Source organism: Vicugna pacos, chromosome 9 (genome assembly GCF_048564905.1).
Source record: "Vicugna pacos chromosome 9, VicPac4, whole genome shotgun sequence".
NCBI classification, from domain to species: Eukaryota; Metazoa; Chordata; class Mammalia; order Artiodactyla; family Camelidae; genus Vicugna; species Vicugna pacos.
The window spans coordinates 45,115,106-45,136,542 of NC_132995.1; the positions used below are offsets into that span (position 1 = coordinate 45,115,106).

At 42.7% G+C, this 21,437-nt stretch overlaps 1 protein-coding gene and 1 long non-coding RNA gene across 2 annotated transcripts in view; one reads left to right on the forward strand and one right to left on the reverse strand.

Annotated features, from left to right (window-relative positions):
- HYDIN (HYDIN axonemal central pair apparatus protein) overlaps positions 1 to 21,437 on the forward strand; it is a 478,970-nt gene that overhangs the window by 345,498 nt on the left and 112,035 nt on the right. Inside the window, exons 31-35 of the mRNA XM_072967685.1 lie at positions 15,518 to 15,655; positions 16,341 to 16,422; positions 17,177 to 17,296; positions 17,542 to 17,751; positions 19,537 to 19,674. Of these exons, the coding sequence (XP_072823786.1) occupies positions 15,518 to 15,655; positions 16,341 to 16,422; positions 17,177 to 17,296; positions 17,542 to 17,751; positions 19,537 to 19,674 (688 nt within the window). The remainder of the gene's footprint in view (positions 1 to 15,517; positions 15,656 to 16,340; positions 16,423 to 17,176; positions 17,297 to 17,541; positions 17,752 to 19,536; positions 19,675 to 21,437) is intronic.
- On the reverse strand, positions 2,443 to 19,667 carry LOC140698179 (uncharacterized). The gene is made up of 2 exons (XR_012075755.1): positions 19,414 to 19,667; positions 2,443 to 2,635 (listed from the first exon to the last, which is right to left on the reverse strand). It is a non-coding gene; the product is annotated as an uncharacterized lncRNA (long non-coding RNA).

Here is a 21,437-nt window from a genome sequence, read left to right on the forward strand (position 1 = left end):
TGAGGAGCCTGGTGGTCTGTGATGAGGAGCTTCGACTCTTTCTTGGATGCACTGGTGAGAGGTGTAATCAGGAGAGTGATGGAGTCAACTTTTTCAGAAAGATAACTCTTAGGGCATTCAGCACAATTGTCCAACTCCTTCCTGAAACACATTCCTTTCTTGGCTTGAATACACCATACTCTCCTGCTTTTCCTCTCGTCCCCTCACCTGACAACTCCTTCCTCACTCTTGTCCAGGGGCAACTGAGCTGGAGTCCTAGGATGCAGGGCTCCCTCCTAGGTCCTCTGCTCTTCCTGGCAGGTGTGCCCACCCACAGCTTCACTTAGCCACTGCTGCTGAGGCTTCCAAATGTGCATCTCCACTTGGACCCCTCGGATGTCCAAGTGCATCACCTTCTTGATATCTCCTCTTGGATGTCTCTTAGGTGACTCGTGTCCAACATGTCCCACTCTAAACTCAGGTTCTCCTCCAGCCCCCTCCTCACCTCTCCTCCAGGGCTCCCATCCCAGTAAATGGTGTCACTGTCCTGGGAGGCATCCAGATTCCTCCTTCTCCCATACCCTTCTCTTCCCCATCCTACCCCATCAGATCCATCACCAAGTGCTACCCATTCCATGTTCTGAAAACCTCTCATTCCTATTTCCACCGTTGTTACCATAGTTCAAGCCCCCATCACCTCTTGCCTGGACTGTTGTGACAGCCCCTGACTGGGCTCTCGGCCTCCCCTCCTGTGCCACAGTTCAGTCAGCAGCCAAGCGATGAGCACATTGCTGCCCTGGTTCTAGCCTTGAAGGACACCCACACTCTTTGGGATAAAGTACCAAATACTCCCCAAGTTCTGCGAGGCTCAGTGCTCACTGGCCCCGTGTTCCTCTCCAGGCTCCCCTCACTCCAGTCTCCCCTCACCACGCTGACCTTCCTGTTTCCCCACCATGCCAGCCTCTTTCCTGCCCAGCACTGCTCTTGTCTAACCGCCCTCTCTCTGCTGGAAGCTCCCCCCTGTCCTCACCAGCTAGCCCTGCTCCCTCATCAAGTCTCAGCTTATATGTCCTTCTCCAGGAAGCCTTCTCCAAGACCCTTCCCTCCTCGAGGTCCCCAGTCATAGGCACTGGGTGACTCATCACATTATGGTTAATGGTCAATTTCCCAGCTGGCTCTTATTCCCAGGGAGGCCAGGGAGCCCATCTTTACTATTGCCTCTGGATCCCAGACAGTCTGTAGCACAGAGTAGATCCTCATAGGGTATTTTCTCATTAATTAACTGCTCCCAGACCCCCAGTATTTGTAGCGACAGGAGAGCCATTTCATAACTGGTTTAACGTTCTTTTCTGTCAGCTTCCTGGCACCTGCCAAATGGAACAGTTCAAGGCATAAATGTCATCTTGATTAGAAAAAAAATGCCACTTGCTGTCCAGACAGGCTCTGTCTGTGCCACCCGCCAGAAAAACATGAACCACTCATTGGCTAAAGGTCACTTGTATCAGGTATACAACGCAAATCTTTCTTTTCCAGTCAGAATTCTTCTAAGCCTCGCAACCAGTAAAAGAAACAAAAGCATAAAAGAGAATGTTCTTTTTCTTTTACTGGGCAGAGTATGAGGAGGCCTAGACACTCTCAACATTCCTGCCTGTTGCAGCACACATACATCCGCCATGTGGGGGGAGTGAGTGTGTGTGTACATGTATGCGTGCCTGTGTGTGCATGTGGGAGTGAGTACATGTGTGTGTGTGTGATTTTGTTGGCAATTCTGACTCAGACATTCAAAGCATCTCTCTTATCTGGGCATATTTTTTGTTCCGAGTTGGCCCACATGTCATATAAGACTGCAAAAAGAAGTGGGGTGGACAAGTGTGTTAGGTAAGCACTCCGTAAGAGGGAATCCAGTCATCATCTGAGAAGCCTGCTTATCCGTACGAGTCCATGGGCATGACAGGGTTCTCAACTGACTTTGGTGGAGAGCAGTCCCCACATGGTGAAGAAGCTGGGCGGACCCATCGGGGCTGGGTACAGGGCCGGCTCGGCCAGCACTGCAGGAACGTGCCCTTTCTTAGTCAGCCTCTTTTCGGCCTGATGTTTCAGCTGGATAAACACACGATGCTTCGTGGCACTGGTATGAAAGAGGAGCATGGGGAAGCCCAGGCTTGAACCAAGCCTTGCTTCTAAAAGGCCAGAAAGAGCCAGGCGGATGCTGGCCCAGCTGATGTCTGTGCCCAGGCTCAGAGCCGCAAGCTGAGGCGATGCTAGAGTGTAGAGCACAGGCTGCACGGTCTCCAAGGACAGCTTTGCCTTTTCGTTTCCAAATCAGATTGTAAATAAATCAAATACAAGGGCCTAAGGGAACCCAGCCCTATAGCAAAGAAACATGTGTTGTTCTCACAGTGATTATTCTGTGATAAGTGTCAGTTGTACAGTATTATGATTGGAAGAAGGGCTACAAGGGGGTTGAGGGGTCCTCATTTTCTGTTTATTTCCATCTGTCTCCATCGTTCTTCAATTTCTGTTGCCTCGAAAGTGGAGCTTTTCTAAGATGAGATGTATCAGTGGTAGTTGAGGTCCTGGGCTGTGGAATGGGACATGGCTGGTTAGAATCCTGGCTGTGTCCTAGCCACGAGCCCCTGTGCCCTGGTTTAGTTGCCTGTAAAATGAGGATAATATAGAAACTGTAAAGAGTGAGGATTAAATGAAATATGTCTATGAAGTGCATATGTCTCTGAGATATGAAAGAAAATCTGAAATCAGTGGCAGTTTTCAGGCTCTCAAAGGGTCCTTTCTTCTTCATTCCTTCCTACCAAGTGCTGCTAAGTGAAGTTCTCCCCAGGATCTGAAAGTGTTGGAACCTTCAGGTCCTTAGACACCAGGAAGATAGACCAAGACCCCTTTTCCTTCTGAAGAAGGGTTGAAAATCCCTTTCCTGTTGGTACATTCATCAAGGCTGCCTTCATCATGTGTGGTCAGGAGGGCCAGGCCCAGAGTGCCTCCCTGTCACCCTGACCACTCCTCCCTGCAGCCAGGTAAGCCCAGACCAATGATCAAGGACAGGCCCTTGCTTTGCCCAAGGTTCCAACCAAGAAAACAAAAATCTTTAGGGGAAAAATAAAACATGATTCTTTATTTTCCTTTCAAAACAAAAATAGTTTTATTGAATCCCAGGGGGCAAGCAGTGGGGATCCTTGCTCCCCAGCCATCCAGGGCTGCTCGGGGTGCTGGCTAAGAGCGTGGCCTCTACGGCAGCCTTGCGCTTGGTCACCTGCCCTATATGACCTTGGTGGGTGGCTGAGCATCCTGAGTCTGGGCTTCCTCATCTGGAAGGAGGGCCAGGATAGGGGCCCCTCCCACATACAGACGTGGGTGAGAACCAACTCAGTCACTGCCTCACAGCTCCTGGATCTTTGCCTGTCACGTGATAAATCTCAGTAAGCATCATCTGTTCTGACCATTCCTTTATTGAGAAAACTGAGTGGATTGGCACCTTAGAGATGCTCAAATGGGCCCTGTTTGAGAAGCAGGGTCCCAGAGGCACCTGGGAGACATCATCTCCTGAAATTAGTCAGCATCTCTTTCAGGGCCTGGAGAGGCCTTGCAGGGTCTGAGGGCCACAGGTGTCTCTCGCTGGCCTGAGCCTTTGTCCCTTCCATAACTATCCCTCTCTTCTCTCCATTGGCCCTGTACCTCTCAGAATCCCTGAAGCCTCTGCAGTTGTGTTTTTCTTTTTCCATTCCCCAAAAAGACAAAAGCAAGTGTGGAGCCTGGGGGCTACAGGGACAGCAGCTCTGATGAGGAAGCAAAAAGGGTCAAAAGAGGGGACAGAAGTGGCCACAGCTGGCCTTGGGCAAAGTTCCAAGTCCAGCTCTATGTCCCTCCCACCTCCTTTCTTCCCTAATTCTCTACCTGCTTGCATCTGAGCCAGAATAATAATGCCACAGCCCAAAGAGTGAATCCAGTGCAAACAGGGGCCACCCACCTTCCCTGTATGAGTATCCTATCACTGCTGGAACAAATCACCATAAGCTGATGCTGGCGTGTAGTAGACAGTACACTCAGAGGATGCATCTAGGTGAGATTAAGGAAGGGAGCACAGGCCTGAAGGCGCAAGAGGTGAGAGTCTTAACCAGAACCTCTGTGGCCTCCCTCACCAACTCAGGATGTTACATGGCCTACTCTTTGAAGTCACGTATGGCTGAGGGGTGGGGGACAGTTGACTTAAGAATATTTCCTGAGCAGTAGGGCAGAGGTCCTGGGGTTAGAACTTCAACGCAGTATTTCAAGGGGGATCAATTCAGCCCATACAGTCTTTAATTTTAAAAATTTTTAATCAGTAAATATATGAGTAAACATTTGAAGAGTAAAAAGGCCATGGTAGCAGATGACCTTGAGTCTGGGAAGTGGGAGCAATATGACTGGAAAATTTGCCAAGCCAGGTCAGGTTGGATGTTGTAGGCTGTGTGCTAAGGAGTTTGATTTTTTTCAAAAATGTTGTGAAAAGCCGAGGGAGAGTTTAAAGTAGGAGAATGACATGGGCTACTATGAACCAGATGCAACAGAAACAATTGTCCTTAGACTAATAGAAACTGCAAAACACCATTATCAACAGACCCATTAAAGGAGGAACAGACTCGTTAAGGGTCTTCTACTGGATATAATTAAGGAAGAAGAAAAATTATCCTAGACATAATGTCTGAGATGTAAGAAGGATTTCCAGACTAAGAAAATGGTACATTATGGGTAAACTTAAACTATTATTAACTGTATAAAATAATAATAATAATAATGTTTAATCTGTGGGGTTAATATAGTATCAATGTAGGACTAAAGTGCTATACAGTAGGGTGGGGAATTAGAGTTAAAGATTTTAGGTCTTTGAGTGGTTCCAGAAGAGAGAAAAAGTAAACTTTAGACATTGGTAAGTTTAATTAAAGAAAAGAAATAAATCTTTTTTAGATTCTTTTCCTATATATATTCTTTTTCATATTCTTTCCATCATAGATTATTATAAGATATTGAATATAGTTCCCTATACCATACAGTAGGACCTTGTTTTTTATCTATTATATATAGTAGTTTGTGTCCGCTAATCCTAAACTCCTAATTTATCCCTCCCCTCCCTTTCCCCTTTGGTAACCATAAGTTTGTTGTTTTCTATGTGAGTCTGTTTCTGTATTGTAAATAAGTTCATTTGTATCATTTTTTTTAGATTCTACATGTAAATGATATCATATGATATTTGGTTTTCTCTGACTTGCTTCATTTAGTATACTAATCTCCAGGTCCATCTATGTTGCTGCAGATGGCATTATTTCATTCTTTTTTTATGGCTGAGTAATATTCCATCTTGTCTATATGTACCATATCTTCTTTATCCACTTATCTGTCAATGATCACTTATGTTGTTTCCATGTCTTGGCTATTGTATATAGTGCTGCTCTGAACACTGGGGTGCATGTATCTTTTCAAATTAGAATTTTCTCCAGATATATGCCCAGGAGTAGGGATTGCTGGATCATATGGTAACTCTATTTTCAGTTTTTAAAGGAATCTCCACACTGTTCTCCATAGTGGCTGCACCAGTTTACATTTCCACCAGCAGTATTGGAGGATTCCCTTTTCTAGCCTGTCTGGTTTTGTGGCATCTTTCTTCAGTTCTGCTTCTCTCCTTAGTATGTCCCACCAGTTTTTCCTCAGACGTGTTTCCTGGATAGTCCTTCCTTCCAGCCCTCCTAGCCATCCCCTTCCTCAGGCTGCCTCCCTTTCAGAGTCCTGCCACACTCTGCTCGGCACTGGTTGCCTGGCCCACACCAGAGACAGCTTTTCTTCAGGCTACTGCTTTCATCATCTCATTTCCTCCCCCAACATCTGGGGCTTTTCAAGGCCAGACTTGCCTTCTCTGCATCCTCTATCAATAACCTCTTCTCTCTCTTACTGCCTCCAAGCTCCCTGTACCTTTGCATTCAGTGTAGGTGCTCCACATCTTAGAAAGCCCTTCTCGGCATCCTCTTGTATCTCTGTATGGGGAAGCATAAGAAACCAGTGCACTAGTCGCCCTTCTCACCACCTAATCTGATTTAAACTGGCTTTTGGCCCCTCACTTAACTGAAACTTGCCTGTCTGGGAGATCAGTGATGATTTCATTACCCAGATAAGGCCCTCACTCCACATGTTCCTTGAAATCCACTCTTGTTTTATTGTGAAACTACATCATGCATGTGGAAGTGTATATAACACATACACATTGTTTAAGAATAATAATTAAACATCCATGTCTTGTCACCCCCATTAGAAATATGACATTATTAGTACATTTGAAGCCCCTTGTGAAAGAGAACAGTATGAGGTCAACCCCCAGCAGACCTGCTTATCCTCCATGCTGACAGCCCTGGAAGCCCCCAGACCCTCCATCCCTCAGGCCTCTCCATAGCCGTCCATTCTTCCTGTCTTTGTATTTGGCCTACAAGTGACTCAAGTCCAAGCAGAGGGAGACGTTTCGCTCCCTTCATACTTAAAAGTGATCACTGTGTTAGGGATGACAGTCTGCTTTATTTGCAGTTGAGTTTAGTCCAATTTCCTAAGATATCTGTTACCCCATAGAGAAATGAATTGGGCTGTTTTTAATTTCAATTTTGAATGTTATAAAACTTTTTGTACTGTTTCTGTGCTGTTATAGAAGAACTCTAGTTACTTTATTATAAATTCATTTTTTAAGGCATCTTCCCAGTGTCTCAAAATTCAGTGGAGGGCATCAGACTTTTATATTCAGTGTGAACTAAGCTGGCTTCTAAAGAAATCAGTGGAAAGTTATCAGTGCCTATCTGAACCTGAGTTAGGATGATGTCTGCTTGGTTCGTATAGTGATCTGATTTATCTACATGTTCGTATTAATTAAAATTCCCCCTAAAGCTAGACATCTGATGAAGGCCAGACATTAAAAGAAATTGACTTTAAAAACTGTCCTGTTTTGAAAATATTTCTGAAGAGCTTTGAAGCTGATCATAAGGGAGAGTTCACAGCCCACCTGTTCCCTGTTCGGCAGCCTTTCTAAGAGCATGTAGCAGTGGAGACACCTTCTGGAGCTTTTATAGAAGTGGACCCTCTGGAGAGCTTCAAGATAGATTCTGGTCACATCCCTCCACCACTCATCTAGCAGCAAAACTCTCTGTGGGAAGTCACTTCAAGGGCAAGGTCGACTGTGTGTTGCTTTTCCTCATCTAGATACAGTCAGGATGGGTCCCTCTTCTTCCCAAGAAAGCTTCTAGACATATGATCCTTATGATGTGGATTCCAATTACTTTTTTTAAAACACTTTTTTATTGAGTTATAGTCATTTTACAATGTTGTGTCAAATTCCAGTGTAGAGCACAATTTTTCAGTTATACATGGACATACATATATTCATTGTCACATTTTTTTTTGCTGTGAGCTACCACAATATCTTGTATATATTTCCCTGTATAATCTTGTTTATCTGTTCTGCATATGCCTGTCAGTATCTACAAATTTTGAAATCCCAGTCTGTCCCTTCCCATCACCCACTCCCTTGGCAACCACAAGTTTGTATTCTGTGTCTATGAGTGTTTCTGTTTTGTATTTATGTAATTTTTTGTTTTTTAGATTCCACATATGAGCGATCTCATATGGTATCTTTCTTTCTCTTTCTGGCTTACTTCACTTAGAATGACATTCTCCAGGAACATCCATTAGTCAGGTTTTATGGCTGAATAGTGTTCCATTGTATAAATATATCACATCTTCTTTATCCAGTCAGTTGTTGATGGACATTTAGGCTGTTTCCATTCCTTGGCTATTGTAAATAGTGCTGCTATGAACATTGGGGTGCAAGTGTCTTTCTGAAGTAGGGTTCCTTCTGGATATATGCCCAGGAGCAAGATTCCTGGGTCATATGATAAGTCTATTCCTAGTCTTTTGAGGAATCACCATACTGTTTTTCACAGTGGCTGCACCAAACTGCATTCCCACCAGCAGTGTAGGAGGGTTCCCCTTTCTCCACAGCCTCTCCAGCATTTGTCATTTGTGGATTTTTGAATGACGGCCATTCTGACTGGTGTGAGGTGATACCTCATTGTAGTTTTGATTTGCATTTCTCTGATAATTACTGATATTGAGCATTTTTTCATGTGCTTTTTGATCATTTGTATGTCTTCCTTGGAGAATTGCTTGTTTAGGTCTTCTGCCCATTTTTGGATTGGGTTGTTTGGTTTTTTCTTATTAAGTTGTATGAACTGCTTATATATTCTGGAGATCAAGCCTTTGTCGGTTTCATCGTTTGCAAAAATTTTCTCCCATTCTGTAGGTTGTCATTTTGTTTTACTTATGGTTTCCTTTGCTGTGCAGAAGCTTGTAAGTTTCATTAGGTCCCATTTGTTTATTCTTGCTTTTATTTCTATTGCTTGGGTAGACTGCCCTAGGAGAACATTTTTGAGATGTATGTGAGATAATGTTTTGCCTATATTTTCTTCTAGGAGGTTTATTGTATCTTGTCCTATGTTTAAGTCTTTGATCCATTTTGAGTTTATTTTTGTGTATGGTGTAAGGGAGTGTTCTAGCTTCACTGGTTTACATGCTGCTGTCCAGTTTTCCCAACACCATTTGCTGAAGAGATTCTTATTCCATTGTATATTCTTGCCTCCCTTGTTGAAGATTAGTTGACCAAAAGTTTGTGGGTTCATTTCTGGGCTCTCTATTCTATTCCATAAATCAGTTGCATTTCTTTACACTAACGATGAATCAACAGAAAAAGAAAGTAAAGAAACAATCCCCTTTAAAATAGCATCCAAAGTAATAACATACCTAGGAATAAATCTAACCAAGAAGGTGAAAGACTTATACACAGAAAACTATAAACTATTGATGAAGGAAATTAAAGAAGACTTTAAAAAATGGAAAGATATCCTATTCTCCTGGATTGAAAGAATCAATATTGTTAAAATGGTCACACTGCCCAAGGTAATCTACAGATTTAATGCATTTCCTATAAAATTACCCAGGAAATATTTCACAGAACTAGAACAAATCATATTAAAATTTATATGGAACCACAGAAGACCTAGAATTGCCAAAGCATTACTGAAGAAAAAGAAAGAGGCTGGAGGAATAACTCTCTCAGACTTCAGACAATACTACAGAGCTATAGTAATCAAGACAGCATGGTATTTGTACAAAAACAGAAATATAGACCAATGGATTCCAATTACTTTTATTCTTTCCTTTTTTTTAAAACATGGAGTTTCTGGGGATTGAACCCAGGACCTTGTGCATGCTAAGCATGTGCTCAACCACTGAGTTATACCCTCCCTCCCCTGATTCCAATTACTTTTAAAATGAAAAAGCCTACTTTGTGAGTCACTGCCATGGGTATGGCATAACATGAAGTAACCAAGGGGCAGCCCTCACCTGTTGATCAGGTAGACTGTCCGTTAAAGTTGCTAAGAGAATGAGCTTTGGAGCCAGGCTAGTTAGCTCAGCCACTTACTTGCTCCTTGAGCCTCAGTTTTATCATCTGAAGACTGAGGACCATCTTAGTACACACCTCATCAAGCTGTTGTGAAGATTTAACTAGGGAGTTCTTATTGAGTGTGTCACTTAATACTTGGTAGAGAATAAAGGATAAATAAGCATTGGCTACTGTTAATTAGGGCCTATCAGTCTGTTTGGGCTACTCTAACAAAATACCAGGGACTAGGGTGGCTTAAAAACAAACATTTCTTTCTTACAGTTCTGGAGGCTGGAAAGTCCAAGATTGTGGCACAGACAGATATGGTGTCTGGCAAGAGCCCACTTCCTGGTTCGTAGATGGTGTCTTTTCACTGTGTGCACATTAGAATCATGCTGAGAGCTTTTCAATATCCTGACTCCAAGTAAATCTGAATTGGGAATCGGGCATTAGTTGGCGTCAGAGTTCCACAGGTGATTCCAGTGGACAGCTACATGAGAACCATAGTTCAAGGAGCTCCAACAGCAACTCGTTTGAGAGCCTTTTATAATGTGGTTTTCACCACTTAGGGTCTGAGTAACTTGAGTCTCAGCTACTCAATTATGTCCCACCAAATTCCATCTTAGCACAGTTGGCCAGTGGGACATAATAAAGGGATAAGGCTTTCTGTGTGAGGAAATGTATAGCTGCCAGATGGAAGCAGATGGTGGTGGCGATGTTGACAGTGGTGATGACGGTGATGATGACAATGATGACAGTAGTGATAGTGATGATGTTGATGACAATGATGATGATGAAGACAGCAGAAGCAATGAGTTGGGAGTAAGTGCTGGCCAGCAGTGGAGGAGGCATGACAGGAGAGTGGGGAGAGTGGCCACAGGGACAGGAGAGGTGCTGATCCTCCTCCAGCCACTTTATTTTTACAGTTTTTACATACCTCTTCCTCCTGGCATTGGCAAGAGGAGGTTTCCAAGCCCTAGCAGCAAATGTAGGGGGGACACAGGTGACCAGGTGATTGTGGTGGCCCCTACTGTCTCCTCCACTTCTCTTGCATTTCCATTCCTTCTATCTAGCCAGCCACTCAGCCTTGCTCATGAACAGGCCATGGAGGCAGTGGTGTGGGAAGAAACTCTTGGGCTGTGCAGGCTGGGATCCTCAGCCCAGGGCCATGGTCCTGCCATTCCATCTCCTAATATGCACTGGAACTTCCCACTCGATCTCCATCTCCACTCTCTTTGACCAAGGCTGCCATTATTTTTTGTCTGAATTTCTAACATTATTTTCTGTGTGGGCTTCCTGATTGTTTTTTTTAATATATAAATGATATAAAAACAGAAAACATCCCATTGGGTTATGTTTTTCTCCACTCTTTAAAGCATGGTTAAGAGTTTTTGTCATTCTAGGGTTGTCCCCTTCTAACCCATGTGCTGTTCTGCAGCCCAAGTGAACTTTCTAATCATTTCACGTTCCCCTTTAAAAACTTTTAGAAGATTCTCCATTTTCCTGAGGATAAGCAGAATTCTTAGTCAGTCTTACAAAGCCCTTCAGGGTCAAGCCTCCTGTACCCCACCCTCTCCCCCTTTTGATATCAAAATGAGAGCATGACCACACAAGCCACTGGTGTCCTATCAGTGATCCTCGCATGGTTCCAAGGTCCAGTTTGAGTTTTCAGCCATTCAAGGTTATGAATGTGTGCTATTCAGTATAACTCATTTCATTGTTGAGCTATTTTCTCCTACAGTTACACCTAATATTTCTATCACTTTTAATTTATAATTTGTGTGCCGCATTAGGCAAACCATACATCTTTACTTATTAGGTCTTATCAGGTGGTTTTTATATTCCCATTCTTCCTCTCAGCTATCTAACCTCTGCTTCTCTCATTTTCTTTAACCTTCATCTCTCTCTCTCCCTCCCTCCTGCCCTCCTTCTAGCTCTACACATCACAAACCTGCTCCAGGTTAGATACCACCCCCCCCATTTCTGCTCCTAAAGGGAAGTTATAATCATCAGTTTAAATCTATTAAAAGTAGGTAAATTCTTGAGCCTCTCTGGGCACAAACACGAAGTCCTAGCCACGTTTCCATATTTATTGCCTGGCTTTGTGGTCTTACACTTGCTGATCCTCCCACATTGGGAAGCAAATGACAGACGAAACAGATGGGGCTGGCTTGGTGCCTTCCCCACCAGCACGGTCTAGCTCTGCCACCCAAGCAGGGGAAGTGAACTACAGACACACACATGGAAAGCAGGCTGCCTTAGCCCTTTGTTACGTCCCAGAATGCTTCCAACTGGCCACCCATGCTAAGGTGGGAGTCAGTGGGACATAACTGAGTGGCTGAGACTCAAGTTACTCAAGACTGTAGGGGATGAGAAGTATAACCGCCTAGGCACCTCAGGGCAGGTGAGGCAGCTCCCACTGGACCAGGGCAATGCCCCCAAGAAGGGTACAGCCAATATCCACAGCACCCAGGGGATGGGTGCATCATACTAGTGAAGGGGATCTAATCGGTGCACCAATAGCATCTGCTACCATTGATACTTAAAAAGAAAGAAAGAAAAAAAAACATTAATCAACATATGAGCCAAACAAAACGCACCTGCAGGACCTTTTCTTATCCAGCCATGAGCCATTTTCACCCTCTGTAGTCGACACTCCCAAATTCCAGGTCTATAATCAACGAATTATAGGTCATTGTGTCGACTACAAGGCTGCCCCCACCTTTTATGGAGGCCTTGGCTGCATTGCAGAGACTTGAGCGGATATCCAGCATACATCTATTCCATCTCCAAATGTCATCTGAACCACAACACAACATTAGCTGAAACACAAGCCTGATTTGGGAAGTTTTATTTTGATGCAATGCTGCTTCTTAGTGAAGGGAGTACAGGAAACAAGAGTGGTGGGCTTCTTTTAATTTGCAGCGCAAAAGATTGTGTTGATCCTAACCTACCCAAGAATTGAAAATAAAATATGAAGAGGGAAACTGCTGAGCCCAAACCAGTGTGACTGATCAACAGTGTGTGTGACATTCACACAGTTCTGTCCCAGCTAAAAGAAGGGTTTCTTTGCTGGCTCCTCTAGTGATTCTCATTTGAGTAGCTCTGGAACTGGAGCAATATTGATTTTCTTTGTTGGCTACGCAGTCTTTTTTAAAAATAACTGAATCTAATCCTGTTTGGGTCAGCACAACAGGAAAGTTATCATCTGTTCCCGAGAGTAAAAATGAAATTGGATCCAAAAAACTCTCCCAACCTTCTTTTTCTTTGGAGCAGGTTTTCTGTTTTAATGATAAGTTAAAGCCTTCATTATGTTAGAGGTTTCACAGTCTCCTGTCTGTTAGCAGCAGGGCTGCTGTACTGGTCTCCTTTGTTTCCAAAAGACCTCTCACTTCCCCATTGTCCAGGTATTGCTGGCAACCGAGGTGTTGTTTTTCCTCAGGTCTGCAGACATTCTACAGCTTTGTATTTTTCCTTTACAGATATTCCCATATGCCTTTTGTTTTTCATTTAGCACAACATCCAGGGGAATGCAAATGTTGGATGGGGGTGCTATTATATGGGGCAGTGATCCAGCAGAGTCTCCCCAGGTATCTCTGCTGACCTGGGGTGATTTAATAAGTGCTCTGAATCACCCTCTGCTGATTTTCCTGTCCCTAGCTGGTAAGGCTGAGTGATAGCCCCACATTAATTATCAGCTCCAGCCCTTAGCCTTCAGGTTGCCATTCCTTCCCAGAGCAGGTCCTAAATTTGGCTGTACATTAGAATCACCTGAGAAGACTGTTAAAAAAATGTAACTCCTGGGCCCTGCCAGAGACCTGCCAAATCAGAATTTACCCAAGGATGAGGTTCAAGAATCTTTATTTTAATGAGCTTCCCAGCACCCAGCCCAACGTGTGTCCTCTGCCCAGAATGGTGTGATTTCAGCCTAAGATAATGTCAAATAGAAACATCTGGCCTGGAATAAGCCAAATGGAAGCTTGTGGAAGAAGATGAAAAGAGCTTTTCCACTCTTCTCTGAGGCTGTCCCAGGTTGGGTGGAGTGGATGTGGAGGTGACAAATAGCCAAATTACCCTGCTTACTGCTTACTTGTTCTCATTCAACCATCCATCCATCTGTCCATTCAGTCAGACATACGTTGAGCTCATGCCCTACGTACATATAAGACCCTGGGCTATGAGAGCTGTAAACAGGGACTACCTGGGACCCTGCCCTCCAAGAGCTCATAGTTCTTGGGTGGCACTAGTTCAGTGTTTTCCCAAGGGAAACAGCTGACCCCCCCCCCCCAAAAAGAACAGTCAGGAGTCAGTTCAGAGTCTCCACCCAGCAAGAAAATAGTAACATTAATTTTTTTCCCATCATGTTGATTTTTCTAAATATGGTAGATAAAACTGGTTTTTAATTTATAGTAATGATACAAAAATTCCTTTAAAATAAGCCTATTAATTAACGCTACAATGTGTTTTCACTACATACTCATTTGAATAGTTCTAATTAAAAAGACTGAATACCAAGTGGAGGTGAGGATGTGGACCAGCCAGAACTCTGGTCACTGTCAGTGGTAGTGTAAAATGGTGTAAAGCCACTTTGGAAAACTGGCAGTTTCCTATAACATTAAATATGCATATACCATACAACCCAGCAGTTCCCTTCCTAGAAATTTACCCAAGAGGAATGAAAACATATGTCCCCACAAAAACTTGTACATAATTGTTCTTGGCAACTCTATTCATCATAGTAAAAGCTAGAAGAAGCCAAGGTGTCCATCAACAAGATGGATAAACACACTAGTCATCCATACTATGGAATACTGCTCAGTCATTTAAAAAAAAAAAACTGATGACTGCTCCTTGCTACAACATAGATGATCCTCAAAAACACTATGCTGAGCAAGAGAATTCAGGCACAAAAGTGTACATATTTATGGTTCTATTTAGATGGCACTGTAGGCATAGGTTAAGCCATAGTGACATACAGCAAATGAATGTCTGGAGCCAGGGTGAGGGGGGATAGACTGGGTCAGGCACAAGGGAACGTTTTAACATGATAGAAATGTTCTGTGTATTAATATGGTAGTGATTATCCTGGTATATATATTTATAAAAACTCATCAAACAATGCTTAACAATGAGTGCATTGTGTACTTTAATTATACCTTAATAAAATAAACTTATTAGGTGATATTCAGCACAGCAGAAATCATGAAGTTGGTAGTGGAACACCCGAAGTTTAAGAAGCAGCACTCAGGTATATGGTAGAGAATAGACATTATCCTCAAAAGTGCATATGCAATGGTGTAAAACTTCAGAGGGAGGAAAAAATTCTTTCAATGGGAAGATGGGACAGTGGTGGGAGCTCCACATAATGTTTCTGCTGAGCCTCTGAGAAAACGTAGGAGCGTGCGGAGTCAGATTGAATATCTAAGTGAAATTGGGTTGAAATTAATATCAAGGGTCTCAGATGGGGGAGGGGAGGAGTCTCTTAAAAAGCCACCTGTGCCCTGGGGGACCAGGAAGAATGGGGGCAATGCCACCACTTTGGCCTTTGTGACATCCAGTCAGTGAAACCTGGACATACAGGCTTCTATGCCAGCTGGTGCAGTCACCAGTTTCCCCCTCACCCTCTGCTCTGAGAACTTGAGTAGCTGCAAAGCAAACTGGCAGGGCCAGTGCCAGGCTGAAGCAGTCAAGGCACCCAGAGCAAATATGATGGGAGGCAGGGTCCCACAGAGGCTGAGCCCACACCTACAGGACCCCAAGAGTGAGTGCCTGACATCCTCATCCTGCTTCCTGGTTATCTGGGAGCAGGAGCCCTGGTGACTCATTCATTCATAGCCATGACCTAATGCCCACTGCAGTCCAGGCACTGTGTTAGATGGAGAGGAGGGGAGGGCCAGCAAACTTTTAGGAGAAAGTAAAACTTCAGTTAAGGTTTGAAGAAGGTAAATTCAAAGGAGGGTATAAGGCGGTCCCTTTTTAACCCACCTGGTCTAGGATTTGGAGTTTCACCTTAGAAACCAAGAGCCCACCCAGGCACTGACTTGCAACTGTGTCCCCCACCCCATGTCTTTGTAGGTTTATGACATGGCCAAGGAAGCCCGACAGTGCCCTGCTATCCCAGGTGGAATCTACCCCAGAAACCTTGGCATCTGTCAGTTCGCCAGCGGTCCCAACAATAGAGTCCCCTGAGATGGATCTAAGTGATTTTGTTAAGTAAGTGCAAATGCAAAGACAAAATGGATTTTCTTTAAATAACATTCTTTTCTCTACACTGACTGACATTCTCAAACTCATCCTTCATTTATTCATCCAACCACTTACTGGTCAACAGTGTAATAAGTGAGGTCCTCGACTAGGCACCTGGGATATAGAGTTGAAAGTCATCTCTGCTCTCAGGGAGCCATAGCCTTTTGAGTCCATGGGTATTGAGCCCTTCTTATGTTGCCCTCTCCTTCAGCCCAAGTTCTGCAGCCAGGGTCAGATCAAGGGTAGCAAGCAGGAAAGGACATGACAATTGGCCAGACATTATATTCTCACAATAAAATGTTCCAATAAATAATGAAGCTTGAGCACTGGGGACACATGCAGATTGTCTGAAGAATTACTAGAGCTTGTGAGAACTTTTTGTAAGTCAGATGGGATTGATCAAAGCCAAGAAAGAAGGGTGGGGGCCCATGGAAAATTGACCAGTTTGATGCCATAGACTGCATGCTTGGGGACAGGGAGTAACAGAGCACTGGCTCTCTGACCTTTGAGAAAGGTGTCCCTTGAGTGAGAACCCCACTTATTCTTTGGGGCACAGTAGAGAGGAGAGGAAGAGGGGACTAGTATGCAGCTGAAGACTGTGCTGTAATGGTTGCCAAATAAGTGATTCTCCACATTTCATTAAACTCCCCAGGACTATCCTTGTGGATGACAATGTTGTGTCTGAAGAAAGAGAAAACAGAAAAGCACAAGTGTCCACCATGGTCATCTCAGATGTATGGTGTCTTTTGCCTTGGGTGGGTGGGCTGCAGGTCTTTATCCAGGTCACTCCCCAACCAAACACTCACAGAGCCAACACCTCAGTGAGAACCCAGACACCTCAGCAAATAGATTTTCTCTGCAGTGGGAGAGCCAGTTACCTCTAACCTAGGTGATCTTGTGCTCTTCCTAGCCACTAGATAGAGGCTACAAAGGGAGGACTGTCTTCCTCAGTAATTCCATGGTGAAAACAAAGAGGTTCAAGAGAGTTTACAAATTCATACACTTAAGGGGAGAGGGTATAGCTCAGTGGTAGAGTGTATTCTTAGCATACACAAGGTCCTGGGTTCAAGTCCCAGTACCTCTGTTAAAAATAAACACAATTACCTTCTCCACTCTGCTGATAAGTTAAATAATTAAAAAAAAACAAGTTCATACCCTTAAATTCTGCTTTAAGAAGGAGTAATATGTTGTGCACATCATTCCTAGTCCATAAATATGCATTACATCATCCTCCACGAATAGAGGTACTACACACTCTTCATCTAAAGTGATCCTCTAGTGACAGGCATTTAGTTTGCTTCCTAAGTTATGCTATTATAAGCAACATTGCAGTAAACATACATCTTGGGCACTTGTCCAATTATCTCCATAGGAAAAAAGTGCTATTTTTAAAATATATACTTCATTTTTCTGTCAGTGATGGGGAAGGGTACGTTGATGATGAATTATGAATCCTTGCAAGCTTTTCCTCACCCCTCTACTTCCTAGGAATTAAAAATGAACTCTTCTGATACAGAAAGAATAGACCCCAACCAGAGCCAGGTGGAGTTTCAGGAATCCCCATGGATCTTTGAATGGGATGAAATGCTTTCCATTGGGATAGAAGAAGTAAGTAACACCTCATGGGCCTTAAAGCCATCTGATGCTAACTCTTCCTACTGAGCACCTGCCCCAAGTCAGAAATGTAGACTTGCCCGAGCACAATTTATGCCATTTCCATCATATGTTTTCTGGGTGCTGGGCTTGTCATCTTTCATGGAGTCAATCAAGGGCATATCAGGAATCAATCTGTAAATTGGCTGAACTTGAACTTACCCTTTGCAGGCTCTGATACAGAATGACTTTCTCTGCAGGTGTTTGATATTCTGCCCCTCTGTGGAGTTCTGCGGCCACACAGTAGCCACCAGATATCTTTCACCTTCTATGGACACTGTGACATCATTGCGCAGGCTAAAGCTTTGTGTGAAGTGGAAGGGGGGCCGACCTATGAGATAATACTAAGGGGAGAAGCCTCCCTGGTCAACTATTCCTTTGACACCAAGGATATTAACTATGGATTACAGGTATTGCCAACCATCAGGAGCAGATTTTCTGGGTTTATCTCAAACATCAGTCCTAGTCCTTGCGCTCTAATCTGTCCTGGAATCTCCAGTCATCATAGTCTCACCATCACCCCTATCCTTAATCCCTAATCTGGTCCCTGACCCTGATCATCCTTCAACTGCCACCTGTTTCCCAGATATTTTCACTTGCTTGTCTCACTGTCTCCTGAAATTCTGTATGAGACATTAAAATTTACATCTCTCAATCCAGAAGCACATTCCAACCTCTCCATTTCTTTCAGTAGGCTTACTCCCTTCACAGTCCCTTGAGTTTACGAACTTCAAGGCATTCTCCACTGCACTCTCTCCTTCACCTCCCCTCATCTTCACAGCATCCAGGGTTTGTTAATTCATCCAGAACAATCCCTCTGAGTCAGTTTTCCTTTCCCATCAGCACTGTGGTTATCATACCACAGGATCTCATGAAGCCCTGCCTAAATTATTACAGCAGTTCTTCTCAAACTGTAATGGGCATACAGATCACCTGGGAATCTTGTTCAAGTGCAGATTCTGATTGAGTAGGTCCAGGGTGGAGCCTGAGAATCTACATTTCTAACAGGCTCCCCGTGATGCTGATGCTGCTGTCCCATGGACTCCATGGAGGCGAGGGGTTACTGTGCACTCATAGCTTCTACCGCTAACCCTTCTAAATATCATTACCAGTTAGATTTTCCCCAAATTACTTTTTCATCCCATCCATCCCTGAACAATTAACCCCAGCAGCATTTGAGAAAGCAACATAGAGAAAAGAGCGTGGTTTTGTAGTCAGAACTAGGATGTTATCCTAGTTTTACTCCTACTGACTGTGACCTTGGGCATATCATCTAACCCCTCCAAGCCTCAGTAGCCCTCATCTATAAAGTGGGAATGGGGTAGCAATGCCTATTTCACCAAGTGGTTATGGTGTAATTGTCAGTTAATTCTATGCCACATCTTCTTTTCCCAATTATATTTTGTTATGTACTCAGGTACCACGTATCTCCTATCATATTTAGTGGGGACGAGAACACCATTATACCATTATACAGCTACTGCATGTATGACTAGTGAATTGTGTGTGCATGTGTGCTTATAGGTTAAAGACTGTGCCTAAAATCACATTCACCTATTGACACCTTGTGCATTACACTGACCAGGTAGAATTCTCTTCCATTCCTTATCTCCAGGATCTTCTGGGCAATTGGTTCTGGCTCAGCTCAGAATACATTCTTTGAAACAGCTAGTTCTGCCTTAGCTTGTCCTAAGAACCCCTGAAGTGGCTTCAGTTTATGGTTATTGGACCTTCTGAATTATGTTAGCAAAATCTCAGAAACGTGTCTGGCCCATTACTCCCATGTCTCACCATAAAAATAGAAGAATTCATTCTAGAAAATTCTGAACTCACATTTTATCCAAAAAAAGCAAATCTTATTAATCTAAACAAGCTTACTTTAAAATCCTCTAATATGAGTTCTTTGTGGTGAAGAAATGGAGGTCCAAGGAGGTTAGATGCCCACCCCACAGCCATACTAAACTAAATTAGTTCTTGGACTAAAGACAGAGCTAGCTTTCCAGGGTTTAGTGTTCCTCCTACCCAGGAGGCACCTGGTTGTGATACTGAAATGTGGATTGACCAGCACCTACCTTAGGAAAAATGAAATCCTTGTCTGTAAGGAATGCTTGTCTCCCCACCTCTGTCATGATGACAGCAGCATCTTGAAGGGTGGGTGACAAAGAAGTAACTCTTCTCCTTCTTCTTCTCTCAAGCTGTTTGACCATGTCACAGAGAATGAAATCACACTCAAGAACACTGGGAAAGTTGGCTTTGAGTTCAAGGTTCTAACCAACCACCAGTCTTCACCAGAAAACCTTCTGCCAGGAGTGCCACTAATCTTGCCTCTCTCAGTAAGTAGCCTCCCCACCCTTGCTGGCCATGTGATAATGGTGGGCGGGGCCAAATTCAAACATACAAGCCTTACCCCAGACGTGTATGAGATTAGCTAAGCATTCACTGCCAGGATTATGGCTATGATCTTTTAGAAATTAAAACTAACAAGCTGTCAGTACCAAAAAAAAAACAAATAAATCCAACTACTTCACTCGTTCTTTAAACAAGTATTTATTCAGTCCTGCATTAGGCAGACACTGTTCAGGCCCCAGGGGTTAAACAGTGAACAAGACAATACAACCCCATGAATTTTTTTTTGCTATTCATAAGAATAGTTCATTTCCACGTAGGTTCTCACACTTCCCCTGTAATTCCTTGAGGCCAAGGGCCTCCTCTCCTCTGACTACAACAAATAAAAGCAGATTTTCATTAGCAGATGTGAAAACACCAGTAGACTGCAATGAGTCAAGTTGGTTTTAAAAGCAAATACATACTCTTCCTACATATTATGCTAACTATCAGCTTTAAGGAAATTTTATAAAGTTTTCTCATCGTAAAAATAATACATAATTGTTACAGAAAAATGAAAAGATATGAAAAAGGATAAAGAATGAAATTAAAATTATTTATAATCTAGAGGCGGGGGTAGAGATCAGTGGTAGACCACTTGCTTAGCATGCACAAGGTCCTAGGTTCAATCCTCAGTACCTCCATTAAAAAAATTATAATTATAATTATTCATAATCCGACAATCCAAAGATAAGAGTACTATCATCCTGGGTGACAGAGTCTGTTCTTCCCTTAAATTATCATGTATATTTGGGTCTACTGCTGGTTTCCCTATTCTTCATTGATCCGTTTACCTATACCTACACCCATTCTATACTATATTAAGTGCTATGTAGCTTTAAAATACATCTTAATATCTATTAGGTCAGGTCCCTTTTTATTCTTTTCCAATTTGTCTTAGCAATTCTTTTGAATTTACTCTTTTATGTTCTTCCTAAGTTGAATGCCTACTTTTCTTTCTTTCTTAATTAATAATGAAAAAAAGTAACAGTATGCATTTGCCTGAGTATATCTTTTACCTTTGTCTCATAACTTTAAAGAAAATTATAGATTAAAAAAAGTGGAAGTCAACTTTGCATATTTTAATATCGATTATAATTTTCATTATTTTCTAAGTTGTCTAGAATTGAGTGTTATTTACAAGTGTAACTTAAGGTAAATTTTTCTCTCTTTTTAATTTCCAAATGACTCAGATTGTAGTTTTTGTTATTTAAACTCTTATTAATGTGGAGTTAATGCTGAGTTTTTCAGTATCATGGCCAGGTAATATGACCCTCTCAATTTCTGCTTTTGTTAGTTTGTTAATATATTTTAGTCACCTAGAATGATTTTCAGTACCAGTGAATGTTTGGAAATAGTGTTATCCGAGCTATAGAATGCAGATTAAAGTGAATTTTTTTATTAAATTAACCTCTATTAAATTATATTATCTAAACCTTGTCTATTTTTCTATTTAATTTTTCTAAGACTAAGAGCTACATATAAAAGATTTTCTAAGACTGAAAATGGCATATAAAAGGTTTTGGGATACAAATGGTATTATGAAAGACTAAAAATGGTATATAAAAATGTATAAATTTTTGTTTTATACATTTTCATTTCTGTGTTATTTGACAAACAGGATTTCGTGACTATTTAGTGTTCATCCTGGACTTTATGTTTTATCTATTTTAAATTGCTGCTTACTTCCCTTCTAATGTTTTTTACTTTG